Here is an 18,887-nt window from a genome sequence, read left to right as displayed (position 1 = left end):
GCAGTGGAAGTGTATATTTGTGCTTAGTATACACATTAATCTATATTTAATTGTGCCTTATCAATACAGTGATAAACTTAGGTGTTTGCTGTTGCCATTGATGATGATGCTATGTAGCAGGCAGAGGCAGTAACTGCTGCTGATGGAAAAGGTAGTGGAAAGAGGCGGGTAGAAGGATGTGGGAGACGAAGGGATTGGCTGCTTTTAATGTCAGTCACAGCTGCAAGCCTCAGCTCTTCCGCTGCTCTAGCTCTGGCTCTCCCTTGAACAGCTCCTAGAGAGAACAAGGCGTGCGGAGCTCGGATCACCAGCATCATGCTCCTTGGGCTTGGATCGTAGATCCCCCCTCTTTGAACAATAAAATAACTCCTTCATCTATCAGCATCAGAGGCAGACCCAGCGAGAAAACACACACGTGAGAGAGAGAAAAGAAAGAGGAGGAAGAGAAATATCTGCAACCAAGCGGACTAAAGCAAAGAAAAAGAGTGCTTGCTTGCACAGCTGCAAAGTGGGAATTTAAAGAACTGCAGAGAGAGAAATTCCAGCTCATCAGCACATACACATTGCAGAATTACAGATCCAGGTAGAAATGACATCAACAGGGAAAGAAGGCAGCGGAGCTCAACATGCACAATATGTTGGACCCTATCGCTTGGAGAAAACCCTAGGAAAAGGACAGACAGGTTGGTTCTTTTGCAGCAGCACTGGCGCTAGGGGGAAGGTGCTGTAGCAGCCAGTGAGGTGCTGGGAATGGGATATTTCAGGGTTCAGGTTTTCCCATTTGCTGTTTTAACAGAGATAATATCCAGAGGGGTTTTTTACGTTTATTTATTTTTAGTTTGGATTTTAAATCTTCCTTTTCTTTTCCTCTTTATTTCTTTTTCTTAAAAAGAAAAGAAAAGCCCAGGATGCTTTATGTTCATCACTGCTGCTAATGGGTGTTGTTCTGATGACAGGCAGAGTGCATGCAGAGGAAAAAATAGATGGTCTGCTGGTGGTGAATTTTCACATCAATTTCTTCATTGCCCTACTTAGAAGCTTTTTCTTTTTAATCAAATTATATAGAAAGGAAAGGTTCACAGCCAGTAGTACTAAGGAGGTGGTGGTGGTGGTAGTGGGGGAGTCACCAGCAGTATTTCATGACATCATGATTGAAAAGGGTGTAGTCCTTAAGGTGCAGTTCGGGGGGGGGGGGGCGGGGGCGGGGGGAATATGTACAGTATGTCTGTGGCACTGACTGCTGTGGATATTTAGCAAATATGGATGGGCTGGTGGTTTTTTGTGGGTACAGTCTGAAATAAAGGAAAAAATAGAGATTTGGCAGCAGGATTAATTCTGATTATGCTGTGTTTTTGTAGGAGGGATTGGGGGGGGAGGGGAAGTTATTTAATTATTTTTCTTAAAGCTTGTTTATGAAACTCACCCCCAGCAGATTTTCCTGAATGGAACAATGGTAAGAAATATTAAAAAAGGAAACTGAGTGGAGGGAATTAGCAGAGAGCAGGTGCATCTGCCTTACATGACACAATTAGATCCCCAAATGTCTTCAAGATCTGGACTTACTGTTGCTTGTTTGGATGACATATTCACTTCAAGGGCAGGGGAGTGTTAATTGAAAGAAAAATCCTTTAAAAAGAAGGCCAATGATTTTCGTTATTTATTTTCTATTTTTTTTGAGTAATAGGTACAATAAGCAATGGTATCTTGCAAATTCATTGGGTCGGGAGCCCCCTAAAAGTGGATTGAGACTCGAGATTATAATTTAAGGAAAGGCAAATGTCAGCCATAGGAGGCTTCTCTGGGCATGTGGGTGTTAAGTGTTGTTCATTATGGTGGGACAATAAAACATGATGCATTGTGGTGTATTTTTTTTTATAACCCAGCCGAGCTTTGCCCATCTGTTGTCTAAAGGATTTAATAGGCGTTTCCATCCCCAGCTGCTGCCTCTGCTCTGCCTGCTTCCTCACTGCCCTGCGTGGCAGCAGCTCTGCAGTCCGCAATTTTCTTAAGGACACAGTCAAAATCCAGATCTTTCTCTGTAAGAAGCAATGCTCTTCTGAGATGATTGATTATACACCCCCCCACACATCCTTCCCCTCCTCTTCACAACCCCATAGCAACCGTTCAGAGACATGGATGAAGATGACATTGTCTTCTAGTGAAAGTGACTTTTATTTATATTTCATTTTTTTTCTAATCTCTTCAGTTTATCAGCTGCTAAAGGTAGCTCTCTGTCACTGTTTTGGTTGCCACCTTTATTCTTTGCATTGCTCAATAAGCCCTTACTTCTACAGCTGTATTCTTACTAAAATCTGTTCTGATTATGATAATGAAAATACTCTACAAAAAATCAGTGTTGGTAATGAAACTGCTCTATTTCTGCTGGTAATCATTTCCTGGATACTCCAGGTGATCAAAGAGACAACTGTAGATGACAAATTAATTTTTGTCTTCATCACCATTTGCTTTTTTCTCTCTCACTTCCTCAGCACCCCTCCCTCCCTCACTCCCTTTTAAATACAATTGTGTCTGAGATTCCTGAAAATACAGCTGCATTAACCTTTTGCTCCATGTCTCATAGCCTGACGTTGTGGTCCTAAAGGGTTATCTGCAGCTTTGGTTATTTTTTCCTCTCTGCTAATCTTCCTATCTTACTCCTAAGTGATTAGAGATGTTGGGGTGGAGGGGGGAAAAAGAGGATGTATTTAGAGGCTTGCTGCTGTTGGCCTCTGCAGTTATTCAGCCAGCTGGACAGGGGTGAAAGTTTCCTGTTGCAGTTTTGCCAAATAACTGATCTCTATAGCTAAGTCTCTGCTGTTTGCACACATGAATGCATATAAAATACACAATGTATGTTGTCATAGAAGCTGGAGGTTGGGGGGAGAGCAAGTGAAATCTTAAAAGTAGCCTATGTCAGTCTATATCTTCCTTGCTATATCCACCCTTGAGTAGTGGAATAATGCACTGAGGTGAAATCTAACTCAATATTAAACATACATGGCTAAATATGGAAAGATGCCTTCTGGTCTTCTCGCATTTTCTCTGCTAATCACACTTGGGAGCATGCAGAATGGCATGAACAGTGTGTGGTACATAGCTAGTCCTCCTTCTGGTTGTTTCAGAGGATAAGAAGGGAACATGAAGCATTTTAGGGAGAGGACAACAAGCGCAATATGAGGGCCTGATTCAATAGGGTATGTTATCATGGTATGTAACTTTGCATTTGACATGCAGTTGAAGAAAATATGGGTTGTAATCATCCCTTTAGAGCTTGACTTTAAAGCTTGGATTATTAGGAGGTTATGGCTTGGAATATTGGCCCCCCCGCTCACTCCCCCCCACAAGGGGATGGGGAAGAGTGAGAAATAAAATGTGGCAAAATGTAATGATGAATAGAAAGAATGAGCTGTGTGGCAGAGTCCTATTCATTTTTTCATTAGTCTTCATATCCATCACTTTTATTTTGAATAAAAAACTCTTAACTCTATAAAGTTATTTTACATAAGGCAAGTCTAGCTTTGCTCCAAGATATATTAGCAGTACACAAATGTGTTAATCACTGTTACCGCTGTTTACAGAGATAAAAAGAAGGGGATCTGGGGAAGGAATGTGGGTTCATAGTTCAGGGAAGACTTGGAAAGTGTGCCATGGAGGGATAACTTAATGGTAAGTGAAGCTCTCACTGACTTCCTCTTCATGTAGTTGGCCACGATTGCCACCTTATAACTGGAAAAAGGGTTTACCAACACCATCTTACTGGTCTCTGCGAAGAAGTCCAGTTGCCTTATCTGAGACATGAGTGGAACCTGGTGACATCTGACTAGGGTGGGCAAAACTGACACGGAAAAGCCTTCAGTTCAAATTGGTGGGTAACAACCGTTGATGAAAGTGTTGATTAGAATTCAAAATCGAGTATGCAAAATTTGTCCTGAGCAGCCTTCTGTGCTGGTACGTCAAGCTTCCTGAGAGTGACAGGTGCCACAAAGAGGGAATTAGGGCCTCTTAGTCAGAGAAGTTGAAGAAGGGCTACACAGGGCAGTGCCGAAAAGTGTCAATGCTTAGCTCTTCGCTGGTAGTGGGAATGATGGAAATTATCTTTTAATAATGTAGCATAGGAATTGAGTGTGTAATTTGGATACTGTAGTAAAGATGATTTGCTTTAGTGATAAATTGAATTCAGCACCACTTATTTACTGAAGCTGGAGGAATAGCTCATGGAATCTATATTTGAATGATTTTGCAAGAATGCAAGAAGCAGCATAATCTTATTGTACTAAAAAAATTATTTTGCAGAGCCGTCAGTATAAAAGATCATTATGCACATATGGATGTGTGGTTGGTTTATTTAAGTTTCATTCATACATTCTTCTACAGTTAATTATAGGAGGTTTTCATTGTAATTAACTGTAATGAGCAAAGGATGTGTGTCATGTTACGATAACACACGTGGAAACAGTGTGGCTTGAGAAACTCCAGTCATGCCTGATCATGAAGGACTGTTTTAGATCAAACAGAGGCTTTTCTCCATCTGCCACTAATTGTGTAAAATCAGCTTTTTTTTTTTTAATTTGTATTCCTTGCTGTATTCGTTTTAATTTCACATATATCTTTGTTCGTGTGTTTCTCTTGGCCTCATTAACCCATATTTCACCCTTGAAACTCTGTTTCAGGTTCACTGTGAATGTTTGTTAATGAATGAAAAAATTAGGAACTGAAATATTTCTTGAGGAGGGCTTCAGCATTTTGGAGGGTTTTCTTGTGTTTTCATTTGATGGTCACTGTATAAGCTTCAGCCTATAGGCTTTCTATGACAATAGAAACTTCAATATCTAGTTGAAATTCCTAAAATGCTGCTTTCTCTACAAGCAATGAGATGTTGACTCTATGTGGTAGTTACCCTATTCACTCTGAGATAAACTTGATGAAAAATGTAATGTTGCTGCTCCATTTTGTCTTATTCATTGAATTCTGTTTTAAGCTCAGTTCTGCAGACACTTAATAAAAAGAATCCTGCTTGAAACTACTGGAACTTTGACCTTTCCAAAAAGAGTAGGGGGCCCTTTTTCTGCATTGTATACCACATAGCTTACAGCTATTTCGGTGTATAACATTTTAATTATATATGAGCTATCAACGTACTATTGGGTTATGTAAGAATAGAAATCATTACATTTGGGTCTTAGCGAATTTAGTAGCCTTTTATTCAGTGAGAGCTTAAACAGGATGTTTCTTTAGAGCCTTAACCACCTGTTTCCATGACAGCAGCAGAAACTGAAATTTGTTAGGTTTTTTTAATTTATCTCTATCAAATTTGGTTGAAATTGAAAGCTTCAGATGTATTCAAGGAGCTTTTGGTACACAATAGCATCTCAGTAGCCTCATTTCCTTAGGTGAGTAGGCGAAAAAAGATATATCCTTTTCATTCATTCTGCTGTAATGTTGGGTTTTTTTGATCCAGTGTGTTGGATATAGAGAGAATCTAAAGAGTACAGCTTTATTCTGTTTAGCTCTCTAGATTAATATATTGTTTTAGAGTTATCAATCATTGTAGTTCCCCCTATGGCCATTTTAAACAAACAAACAATAAGCCAGTATATATTCTATTAATGTTTTCATAAATATATATTTTACTTTCCTTAAAAATTTCTTTCGGTGAATCCGTGTCCTTTGTCATGATAATCTGTGAAGACTTAGATGGTTAATTAGTGATCATAGAAATAAAATATTGCAAGCAATACTGTGGGCAGTAGAGGTCTTTTATGAATGAAATTTTGCCAAGAAAAGTTATGTCATAGTGACTTAGGCTTGATGATTTTCAAGTATGGTTGTGAGTTTTGAGAGATTTAGTCTTTCTTAACTTTATATACCTTGGATCTGATTGCTCAGAAGTACTTTTTGCCTGTATTACCGATTGTAATAAGTAAACTTGATTGTCCATGCAGTGTGTCTGAACTGGAAAGTTCAGTTATCACTTTGATGACTTTCACTCCCTTTTTTTTTTAAAAAAAAACCAAACCACAGTCCTATTTGCTATTTTCAGCAACATTGATTTTTAGCTTCCATCCTTCTGCAAAGTTTTTAGAGGCATGCCATTATTCTTTTGCCCCAATATCAGTAGCAACATTATTATGAACTTTTTTGAATAGATGTAGGCTCTGAATGATTGTTTTTCTTTGTGAAGCACAGTGAACTTTCTCACCCAAGGGTTGTTAAAATCCAGATAGTGTCAAATGAGTAGGGCTAGGTGACTATATACCTACACTTCAGGCGTCATCAGGAACTATGGAAACAGGGATTTCACAAATAGAGTTCTTGCACTGCTTAAGCACCTTCTACTTTCCATCACTGTTCTAATGTCATTTTATGTTGCTCCAGTGGGAAAGACTGCATTAGAATGACAAAAGAGTTTGGAGAAATTAAAAAAAGCTTTTCAGTAGAATTTATGTCTTGAGAGGAATTCTTTCTGATGTCTAGAAAATCTGTGAATCCATGAGAAGAACAAGTGTAGCATCTTAAGTGGGTTATTATACTTCCTTTTGTAAATTCATTGGAGCAGCCAATGTGTGCTTTGGATTCTCCAGCACTGCAAGATTTTTCAGTATACTGTAAATTTACTCCCTACATTATATTGTGGGAAGTCTTTAATACTGTATGCTTTAGAGAGTTTAACAGTAATTGCAATAGCAATAATAAATGTAGATATCCACCTCAAAATAACTAGGTAGGTAATACAGAACAAATGTAGGTTGTGAAAGTGTTCAAGCTTTCAGAAGAAATTTGAAAGGAAATGGGAAATTTGGAAGTAATGCCCTCTGAAGTAAAAGACACTGCATGAGGAACGCATTACATATATAGGAGAACAGTCAAAATAGGAAGAGGTGAAAGCCTGTACATAGATTTCCATAAAGGTAAAGGCAGACACATAAATGAATACTCAAGGAGTGCTCCTCTTCAAATGCTGAGATACTGTAAATTGCCCTTCTGAAGTCAGTCATCACCTTAAGTTTAGCTGACTTCAACGGGGATATCATCAAGCCCATGATAAATAGATAAGGGTGGAATTTGTTTGTTTATCATGGATTTCTATTAAGAAATATTCCAAAGAATTTTTCTGGTTTTCTTTTAAGCAAGGCCAAGATATTTAGCAAGCCTTGTCAATAATGCTGTTTGTTCTGCTTATGGAATATGGGGAGATTATGAAAAGGGAACAAACATTAACTATTTTTCTGCGAAACATCCATACTGATCTGTGGAGTAACACAGGTAATTTGCTGTAAATTGTGTTCTTAATGAATTTCAACCATCTTCATCTGCAGTGTCTGTAAGTGCAGAATGATTTCCTTTAAGACTTTATATGTTTCAGATTTTCTGGCAAACAACTATTTTTTATCTCCTGTCCTCAACTATCTTTATCTTATGGATTGGTTGTACTTAAACAATATGTAGAGATTTGAATTGTATTCTTGAACACAGTATCTAGGATATGGTCACAGAATCATAGAATGGTAGGGGTTGGAAAGGACCTCTAGAAATCATCTAGTGCGACTTCCCTGCTAAAGCAGGTCCACTTGGATCAGGTCACACAGGAACATGTCCAGGCGGGTTTTGAAAACCTCCAGAGATTCCATACTGTCCCTAGGCAGCCTTTTCCAATGCTCTGTCGCCCTCACAGTAAAGTAGTTTTTCCTTATGTTTAAGAGGAACTTTTTGTGTTCCAGCTTCTTTCCATTACCCCTTGTCCTGTCACTTGAGACAATAGAAAGAATAAAAAAAGCTGTGTGTTACATTCTGCTTGGATAGTTGTGTGAACACGTGCATCATAAATGCTTGCCAATGCAAACTGAAAATTTAGTTTTCCTGTACAATTTGGACAGTGCTCATGATTTGCATGAGCATTCCTGCCTGGAAGATATGAAATTTTCCAGAAAAGTTTTAAAAAAGCATTAAAATGTCACCAAATCAATGCTTGCTTTTCAAATGCTTGCTTTTAGAGCACTTTAATAGTGTTTGTCCAGTACAATTTGAATTATTCTACATTTAATTTTGAATAAGGATATAACATTTTTATTAATTAATTTTGTTTACAGACTAGAAATATTACTTACAAATTGTGTTTAAAAACCATGCAAAAAAATCCACCCATAAGGTGTTTTTTTCGTTGCTTCATAGCTTTTGGAAATTGCATTTAAATAGCATTTAGGTGAACAGAGGAAATTGTGTTGGTTGCTTTCATGGATGTGTACTACTTGCTATTGATGTAGCTGCAAGCATTTTTTTCTTGAAGATGTTATTTGTGGCAGAGATCCCTGTGAGATTTTTGTTGTCCTGTGGACTGAATAAACAGGAATATACTGTTTCTGTTACAATGAGCTTGGATATACAGTTTTTAAGGGATTATAAATGGAAGTGTGTCATGAGACTAAAGATAAAGAACAATACAAACAAAGGTTTACCTTTGTGGTAGTGCAGAGTAACTTTCAGGCTGTTGCAGATAACTGATGGGTTATTACTCAGTGCTGGAGTGGGTATGATACCTATCTTGAGTTGTCAACTATCCTGGTCTTATTTTGAGAAAATTATTTTATTATTCCCTGAAGGCCACTGTAAGTTCTAATGGCTGAGCTTACTCTTTTACACCCCATGACTGTGTTAGGCAGTTTCTGCCTTTTAGGCTTTCCCTCTTTCTAGTCTGTCTTCCTTGCATAAAAACTATTGTATCTTTAAGAGAAAATGAAAATAATTCTTTTAATTGCTTGTTTAAAGAAATGTGGGGTAGTGGAATTTGGGGTGGTGGAAAGGATGAGGTTAAACAGGTTACTCTTGAGTTTCTTATCTAGCATCCACCCATTGATAATTAAGGAGTTTGGAAAAAAGTATATAACTTGCCAGTTACTGAGAAAAGGAGATTATTGCTGGTAAAAGCTTTGTGCCAAAATTCACAACGTCTACTGACAAGTGACAACTGCTGTTGTCAGCAGTTCTCCTGTACTTAGCTTCGATGAGACCACACCTCAAATATTGTGTCCAGTTTTGGGCCCCTCTCTACAAGAAGGACATGGAGGTGCTGGAGAGGATCCAGAGGTGGGCTACCAAGCTAGTGAGGGATTTGGAACATGTCTCATATGAGGAATAGCTGATGGATCTAGGGCTGTTTAGCCTGGAGAAAAAAAGGCTCGGGGAAGATCTTATTGCTCTCTACAGCTACCTGAAAGGAAGTTGTAGCAAGATGAGGGTCAGTCTGTTCTCCCTGGTAACAAGCAATAGAACAAGAAGAAATGGCCTCAAGTTGTGTCAGGGGAGATTCAGGCTAGATACGGGGAAGAATTTCTTTACTGAAAAAGTTGTCAGGCACTGGAACGGGCTGCCCAGGGAGGTGGTGGAGTCACCGTCCCTGGAGGTGTTTAAGAGAAGGTTGGATGTTGTGCTTAAAGAAATGGTCTAGTGGTTGATAGGGCTGGGACAAAGGCTGGACTTGACGATCTCAAAGGCCTCTTCTAGCTGAAATGATTCTCTGATTCTATGACATTACAGGAGTTAATGCAGGGGGTAATTGAGGAGAGAAACCAGCATCAAGTGGCTTAGTGTGTGCAAGTCTTAACTTTTTTTGGTTTTGATTTAGTGTTCCAACACTTTGTTGGAATTGTAGGCTTGATAATATTTCCAATGAAGTGCTTAAGGTTTTTTGTTTGTTTGCTTGTTTTTAAAAAGGAAAACTGTTTTTAGGCATCCATTTAATATGAGCTCTTCTGGCTGCCTGCTTCTACTTACAAAACAGCATACTGTTTATATCCTGAGGCTCTTGCAATTCTGATTTGCCATCTTTTGCAGTATATGCTTAATGTGGGAGAAAAAAGAATCAGTGTGATAAAGTGTATCTTTTAATAATGTCTAGGTTACATACGTATTAACAAGCTCTGCTTTTGCAGTGTCATTCCTCTGTGTGTTCAGCCTTATGTTCCATAAGCCTTTGTCATATAGCTATTAAGACCACTACTGATCAGAACAAAAATAACGGAGGAGCTGGGTTCTGGGAGAAGCAAACCAGTCTGGACAAAAAATGTGTTAATTTTTTAGTGTCTGTCTCAAGGCTATTCTTGGAACCCTTAAGTTTCAGCCTGCCGAAGGTTGAACAGCAGTCTTCTAGCTGCAGACAAGAATCTACCAAGTCTTCATACTGACCTAGCAGGCATCGTTGAGGGAATTGCTTGGCTTTTTAATCTTCTTTCATTCTTTTTCTCAGTTATTATATGTGCAAGTAGCAATGTAGGCACTAGATTTCTACACATATGTGATCTTTGGAAAAGTGATTGTTTTGTTGCTTTTGTCCAGGATGAGGTACATCGTAGCCAGGTTCATAACGTTGGCTCATCTGCCCTACGACAATATAATTTAAGAGGAAGGGGGACCGGTAAGGATATATGTGCAGCTAAACATGGGCTAGTGATGTATGATTTCATTTTTTAAATTTATTTTTAAAGAAAGCAATGTCCTGGTCTATTGCAATCTGAGCTAAGCTAGCACAAGTCTTTGCTAAGGCTACCTACTGTTTTATTGCATTTGTATTAAACCACATGTTTAAATAGGAAAAGAAGAATTCACACACCAAATCTTTGTTGTATGAAATGCAGAGTGAGATGTCTACAAATTCCTCATGTCTTTTGCTGACTGCTTGCCAGCTGAGGGTTGGGTTATTCATCATGTCAGCCATTTGCCCTGACAAATGTGTTTCATTTAGCGATTGTGTAAGTTTCTTTTAATAACTGTGAGCTGTCTCTAAGATTTAAGGAATTAACTAACTCTTAGATTTTTCTCTTACTGGAATTTCTTCATCTCTCCTAGTATTCTGTTCTAAAGCGTTCATCTTATTTTCAGGTTGTGAACGCTGGTAGTTTGACTGTCGTGTTGAGTTGACCTGCTGTCAGCAGTTAGAAGATTGGTCCACAGTTTTCCCTTTTGAAGTTCTGGTCATGTGGTTTTAGTTTGGGTTTTGGGCGTGTTGTTGGAGGTTTATTTTGTGTTGTGGGCTTTTTTAAACTTCCAAGTTACCTTGCCTTTTCAAGCTGGGAACTGATTGAGATTACTGAAAATATGATCTGTAGGATGCTAGACAGGTATTTGGTTCTTTATACAGCTACAGCCTCCTACAGAACTTAATGAAGACTTTAAGAGGGTATGAACAAACAGCTTTTGGGAATTTTGCATTCCAAGATCGAGCCCCTTAATCATTTTAGCCCTATTTGAATAGTTTGACTCTGCTAGAAGAGCTAGTAGAAATACTCTAAGCAAAAAAAAAAAAGCCTTCTTCTAAATAAGCATATACTGTTATTAGAGATTTTTAAAAAAAACCCACACCAAACAACTGTGTGGTCACTGCAGACTGAAAAATGAGGTACTTCCAGGACTTTCTCCCTCTTTCTTAAACAGATGAATTATCTTTGGGAAATTAACATTTATTCAATGTGTGTCCTTAGAGAATTCTTTCCTCTTCCATATGTTTTGTCCTACATGTTTCATGTGTCTTGATGAAGATGTGAACTGAGAGGAAAGATCATTTCTATTGCATTTTTTCTGCATATAATCCTTTTCATGTTAACGCACAAATCTTACATAAAAGTTAGGAGGAAAAAGTGGTGCTAAGCCATATTGTGATTCCCTATTGCTGGATAAACCCTCAGCCAGCTTGATAGGCTGGATTCCTGCCTAGGTTCTGCTGCTGGAGCAGCACAAAGCAAAGAGGATGGAGGCTAGAACTTGATCTGTTGCATTTGCAGTCTGAGCTCAGTGATTGGAGAGCGTGGGAAGAAGGGAGCCCTCACTGTATTTCCTTCATGTATCCATTTTGGTACAGTGGCAGTATTTGAAGTAGTCCTTTCCTGCAGAAAGCTGAAAGGAAGACTGAGACCTGTTTGTGTGTTTGTAATGCCTGTCTGCACAAAAATCATCACCAAAGACAAAACCATGTATTATATTAGAACTTGGCAATGACACAAATGCCATAGCTCTATTGAATGTGGACATTTGTTTTGTTGAAAAGACACGACTATGAGTGGCACAGCTTTTAAGATTTCTTATACTTTGCAAGCATGATGCTTATACAGCTTTCCATTAGTTTTTGAAACTAATCTATACTCTTTGCAAACTTCTGGCTCCTGTAAAGCGGTGAAGCTTCATTAAAATCCGTAATCATTGACAGCAAAGAAAGATCTGTCCTGGGCTGGTTTTCTTCTGGGTCTGTGGTTTATTTCATTGCTCATACTTGTGAAGTCACATCTGTTTTGCTTCTGGTTGTTTCCCAATTGTCCTGAAGACATTATTTAGTCAGATTCCCCACTTAGTCACATACATGAAGTTCCAGTGACTTTAAGGCCTTGTTCAAGCTTATCTGAGCTGGTGAGTTTCACCCGTGCACAAGCTTCTCATTGATGGCAGCAGAGGCAGACCTCTGGCAGTGTTCTAGTTAAGAGCAGCCTAGGAATACATCCACTCTGCAATGAACATTCAAGTAAATTAGAGCCCAAAGTGGAATGATACTGTTAGTGAATTCAATTAAAACTGAAAATGCAGGCCCAGCATTTTAGACCAATTAAGACAAGCAAACTTTTCTAATACTAGTAGCAGTAATTCACTAGTATCCCACACATGCATACACTGAGATCACCTGACTGGTTTGCATTAAGCTTCAGGATGTAGAAGATGTCCTTAGCTTTATCATTGCCGCATCTTTGCTTGGGAAGGCAACAGCCAGACTACTAGCATGGTTGGGACAGCTGCTGTCTTGATACCAGGTGGCTTCTCCTGCTCAGAGGAATTACTGCAAAAATAGGCATGATTTCTGGTTCTGTGTTGTAATGCTGTCATCACCATTATTCTTATCGTCACTGAATCAGATGAGTTACAGCTGAGAGCCTCTTCAGCTCCACCAATGCTTATTTATTCTCAGTGTTTTGGTGCCTGAGGCTCTTTAGAACCAGGTGATGTGTGGACTGTTTCTCAAAGATTCAGAAAAGGTTGATTAGAACACTAAACTTAACACTATACTTACTGTTCAAGTATCTACTTCTCTACTGGAAATTTCTGAAGAGTTCATCAGGGGGGAGAAACTGGTTCTGTCGCAGGCCTTTTTCTCCTCATTGAAATGGGGGGAAATGAAAACGTGGCAAGACCTTTGTCCTGCTTAAAAAGGTATGTCTACCTTCCCGGGGCATTGCAGGCTGTGCAAGGGCTGGAGAAGTGTACCAGAGTAGTTGCAACCTTTGTCCTGTGTATAAGTCCAGTCTTCTCCATCATTACTTGATATTTACTTGTACCAGTTATACCATTCTTTTACTCTCTTGATAAACCTTGCATCAGGTACAAATCAACAGGGTATGTCAGATGTGGATAAGCTGAACATTTATGTATATAATGCACTGTACACTATGTACATGTGTGACTTCATTTCAACGTGAGATTATTTTGTGTACACAAAATACCAGCCTCATATTTGACCCTGTAGATTCTAGTTGTGGTATGAAAGATTATTCTGTACTCTCAAGACCTGTTGGATTAAAGATACTCACCTTCTAAAAGGATTGGGTCCCTATTTGTACTCTCACAGTCTCTAAAATGCTAGAGTCCTAGCTGGCTCATTTCTTGGGGGAAGAGTAGTAGAGAAGTACACAAAGCAGGCTCTGTTCATGTCATTGTGCAGTTATAAGGCAGATTATGCAGAAACAATAACTACATAGTCTTCAGTAGCCTGACTAAGCTCAGCCAGTGTCTTGGGGTGGAGCCTTTACAAGTTATTTATCTTTTCTCTTTCTCTTTTTTTTTTTTTTTCTTCTGAAAAAGATGCCTTGCTGTAAAACTAAGATACTGCTTGACTTCCCTTTTGGGACTGACAGGATTAGCCAGCAAGTATTGATAACTTTTTTCAAACTAAAACATGACATGGAAGGGCCTGGGATTAGCCCTGATATTTAGGGCTAGTGACTTTATGTTGGTATTTTTTTTTACTGGTGTTCATTTTCACTAGCTTCCTTTTATTCAATGTACCTCTGTGGATTTTCATCTCCTGAGGACAGACTGGACCATATAGCCTGGTCTCTCCAGTTGGTGACACATTTTCATGCTGTATTTGTCTTCCATAGTGCTTCTTTTGATTATTTTAATATTGATACATAAATACTGAAGTCTCTGTGGCTGCAATTTAAAGCTGAAGTTGTTTTAACTATCTAATATAATAGAAAAATTGCTTTGATGTTCCCATTTAGACAATTTGTGGCTATGCTGACGTTTGTTTCTTCTTTCCTTACGGACATTTGTCCCTGATCTCTCAAACAAAATGTCACTGAGTAAAAACTACATTGGTACGGTGTTGTGTGTTCTACTTAGAGAAGATTTATAACTTGGTCACTTTTATTTATGCTCCCATGGAGCTGGTAGAATTATACTGCAGTGTTAAAATGCAGCAGTTAAATTTTCCTGCAGGCAACAGCCCTCTGGTGGTGTGGGTTTTTTTTCTTTTTCTTCTAAGTCATTTTTTGAAATTCTGACAGACTGATAGACAAGCCTTTAAAAATGCCTCAAATCAAGCTGCCACATAGTCCCATATCTCCTCTCTTTTCCTTTCCAGTCCTCACCTCATCACCACCTGCACCTAAATTTGGAAGTGAAATGTAAAAGGCAAAGCAAGGTTAATAAATGCACCCAGTTCAAAATACCAGCAATCTTGTTTGGCAAAAAGATATTCACCAAGTACTGTTTCAGTAAGCTTCAGCTTCCAGAAGTATTACTTGGAAAGGGTACAGGTTGGTGGCAAGTGGGTGCTGGGGCTAATGGGTTATTCTAAAGACTGACTGAATTGTTAGGAATGTAGGCATTTCTGAGGAGGCTGCTGATGGACTTGAAAATTGAAATATCAAAGAATTCTTTAAAAATATGACTTTACTAATCTGTTGTATGGGTGTTAATGATAGTTATATAGCTACTTACTACATGAAAAAAGGCAAACTCTTTCCATCAGTGCCTTACAAGTGACATTTACTGTTTTGCTAGGATGAGATTTGGCTATCATTTGAGTCCTACTTAAGACCTATTTTGAAGTGTTATAATCTGGGAGGTAAAAATGGGAGATCAGAATGCAGTTAAAATATAATATTACTTCCTACTGGTTTTGAGATGGTAAGCCAGAGTCATGTGTTGAGAATGTTCCAGGGATGCATTTGGCCTATTCTCTTTCCAGGACTCCAGTAAATGTCAAAATCATACTGTATCTGCAACTATGTCACTACATAAATACTCTATTTTTGTAAGAAGACATACAATTAAATTATGATTGAAGCCTGAAGTTGCACTAAAAAAAAAGGGAGGAGGGGGGAGGCAAATTTTTAAGTAACTAAAGCATCACAGAAGTAAGATTTTCTTCAGTTTCAGGTTATAGAGTAAATATTTCCAGTTAAAATTAGTTGTTTTAAAATATACAGATTTTTTACTGTGATGTTTGTATCCTATTGTATGTCTGTAAAGTGAAACAGAAGTTATTGACTACATTTGTGGGGGTTTTGGAGTTTGTTTTATTTGTTTTAAATAAGACTAATGGGATTGGTAAATAGAAATCATTAAGATACAGAAGAAATTCTATTACTTTAAATGATAGCCAGTGATTTTAGTTTATGAGCCCTTTCTCAGTATTTGGTTGAACTTCAGACTGGGGACAACAGATAATACAAATGTGTGGCCTCACTGGATAATGCTTCAGGTCACTTGTGATAGAATTGCTAACAATTATGAAGAGATGTTTATGCCAGCTTGAGACATAAGATGTAAAAATACAATTTCAGCTGTGATACTTTCAAAAGTGCAAGTCTTGACTTTTTTGCAGGTTCACCTAGATTATGAACCTAGATTATGAAGTCTGTCCATCTTAGCATGTGTATCCCTTGCAAAGTTTAAGGACAAAGCCTGACCCATGCAAAGGGCTCTCTGTGCATATAGCTTCTATATTGCAGGCATACTGACAGTTTCTGGCTTTTAACATAGTTAAAAGTCATGCAGTTAACATTTGGTGAAAAGGAAGTAAAATGAAAGAGGAAAGCTAGAAAGAAGAAAATTCCCCACCCATCTCCACAGTTACACTGCACAGATCTTGAAAGTGAAAGCTCAACTTCAGATTTTCTTGCTTTTAACTTTAAAGAAATAAATTTGGGCATAAATCCACTGAACTGAGTGGAGGTATGTTAACATAATATTAACAAGGATGGGATTTGTCATCTTTAAATGTCAAAGATTCAGAGCTTTTGTCACCTTAAAGCTATTTTTTTAAACACCAAAGGGTATAGAATTGTAGTGGAGACCAAGGCATCACCAGTTCTTGAGTAACCCACAGTCCCACGACATCATTTTATTTTTACTTATTCTTTTCTGTGATTTAAAAGACACAACATCACCACATGCTGCAGTAGGTTGCTGGTTATTTTTTGGAGGGAAAATAAAAATGGATTATTTCCTGGTCAGGGGCAGCTTTAAAAAGAAGAATGAAATAAAGACCTTGGGACCATTGTACAAATTGGTGCCATGAGACCTAAGCAAAACAACTTTCTGCCATTCAGTGGAGCGATATACAAACTTCTATAAAAATGCTAACAATATAAAAGCCAGGATAAGGGAATTTACTTTTTTTAAAAAATGCATTTCCTCTGTTTTGCCACAACCCTACTGCAGTTTAAAGCTTAAAAAAAAAACAATTTAAAAAGTTACTAGACAAGAGATTAAGTCAAAGTGAGTTGTACTGCACTGGAAACGCAAAGTGCCTCCCTGATCTTTATTATTCAAAATACTACTTCTAGTGAAAATCAGAAATTTTGTTTGTTAGTTTCCAGCCTGAAAATGAGTTCAGGTGGTTTGTGACTACTGCTTGAGGTAGGATATTGAACCTGATACAACTTTTGGCTTGATTCCAGTGTAGATGTACATGTATCCTAGTAGGAATTACATCTCCAAGTCTTTATTCTCTAATCTTAACAGAGAAGAAGCTATGGTTATAGTCTCAAGAGACAGTTTCAAATGCACATTTTCTTCCATTACCCGCTATCTGCTAATCTAGCGGGTACTGAGGTTTGAAAGGAAGGTGTTTAAAATTCATTTCCTGTCTTTTTGGTGCTGTTTTTTTGTTTCTGGATGCATTTGATAATGCGACATTTGCAGTTTTTGCTTTCTTAATGTTTGTCCTGTTGTGAAGTTGCATAGATGTGAGCTAGTTTGCCATGATTTGCAAGTTGTATGGTGAGAGCCAGTTCATATGCAAAAATAATATTTAAAAATCAGTTTTTAACTGACACTTTGCTGCCCTGGAGATTTTGGTTTCCTTTGATTATAACACGATATTTCACATGAATCTAAACTTCCTCCTGGTTGTCAGGTTTGTCTTGTTTGTATTTTGTTCAGAAATCCCATTTTATAAGAAAATTCTCATGTAATAATGGGTCAGATTTTGGTTATTGGTACACATTTTTTGATATTGCAACTGTATTGCTTCATTGACATTTATTTGGATTTACAGCAGGTTGACAGAGCAGAGCAGTGTAATGTCTTAGTATGGACCTTATTGTCTTCCATATGCCCATGAGAATCACCATACTGAAGTCAGCAAATCTGTGCTGCCAGAAAGCTGTTTTAAGTGAGAATATTTTGTAATTGCAGCTCGTGAATGACATGTAGGCTAAAGAACTTCAACAAAGACTATACTATAAGCATTAAAGAGTATAGATAGAAATATTAGTCAAATACATTTTGATTATAGGATATATCAAAAACCTCATGATGCATTCTCCTATTCTCAACTGCAATGCATATTTAAATTGACATACACTGCTGAAGAGAATCATTTAGTAATTGAAATATGAGTGACTAAGAAGCAATACATATGCAGCAGCATTTTTTCTTCTAATTTTGTGTTTCTAAAAATACACTATCTGAGTCTCATAAGTAACAACTATTGACAAGTATTGGAAGTAACTTTTTGGTTTTCTTATTCCTCTGATGCTATCTAAAACCTTTATTCTCTGATGTTCAGCAAGTCAGTGGTATAGGATCATCTTACTGCTCACCCTTTGATTTTTCACTCCCTGTGGCAACTTTCCCTGCTGGATGCATCTGGATTTAGCTTGATTCCCAGCCTTGCCAGCAGCATTGTAAAATCGAACAGTAGCATTTGAAAAAAAGTGCTCTATTAAAAAACAAGCTGGAGCAATCCAGACTTGGATTTCAAAGGGAATGGAAATATCTTGATCCATGCTGCTATGTAAGTTCATCACTGTGGAATGTGATTGATTGTAAGCTCAGTCAGCATTATGAAAAACTGAAGGATATTTAGTGTAATAATAGGCTGTAAAAGTGGGATATGTGAGGTCATGAAGAAGCCCAGAGTCTGCCTCTTTCTACAGGCAAATTGGTGCTCTGCTTAAGCTGTTGTAAAAAAGGCATGGTGGCTCTGAGGATATCGAGTGAGCTTATTTACACTGCTGTGCAGAAAACACAATTTAACCATACGTTACTCCACAAAGTCTGAATTTGTAGCCCATCAGCTTAATTGGAGTTGATTTATCTTATCCAGTGTAAGGAAAGGTCACGTTCTGTGACTAAAGGCTAGACCCTTAACTAGTGCTATTTGGTTAAGAGCCTTGAACTCCATGCTGCTGGATAGACTTATCCCAGTTACAGATTTTACCTTTTATATAAAGGCAGAGACTACAAATTTTAAATTTGGGAAAAGGTCTAGATGATGGAGTCTCTCTTTTCAAGCATTCCTACTTGAGAGAAAGAAACAACCACACACATTATGAAAGGTTTTGTTGTCTAAAGTTTTAAATTTCTTACCTTTTCTACCAAGAGGAGCATATTTGTTTGTC

The 18,887-nt window shown here is 38.0% G+C and overlaps 1 protein-coding gene across 3 annotated transcripts in view; it reads left to right on the top strand.

Moving 5' to 3' along the window:
* The first annotated feature begins 419 nt into the window (after positions 1–419).
* BRSK2 (BR serine/threonine kinase 2) overlaps positions 420–18,887 on the top strand; it is a 321,793-nt gene continuing 303,325 nt past the window's right edge. For all 3 annotated transcript variants that reach the window (XM_061999607.1, XM_061999606.1, XM_061999605.1), the window contains exon 1: positions 420–683. In XM_061999607.1, the coding sequence (XP_061855591.1) occupies positions 590–683 (94 nt within the window). In that variant the 5' untranslated portion in view covers positions 420–589. The remainder of the gene's footprint in view (positions 684–18,887) is intronic.

The sequence above is a fragment of the Colius striatus genome, chromosome 7 (assembly GCF_028858725.1).
Source record: "Colius striatus isolate bColStr4 chromosome 7, bColStr4.1.hap1, whole genome shotgun sequence".
NCBI lineage: Eukaryota > Metazoa > Chordata > Aves > Coliiformes > Coliidae > Colius > Colius striatus.
This window is presented reverse-complemented; position numbering and strand designations above follow the sequence as displayed.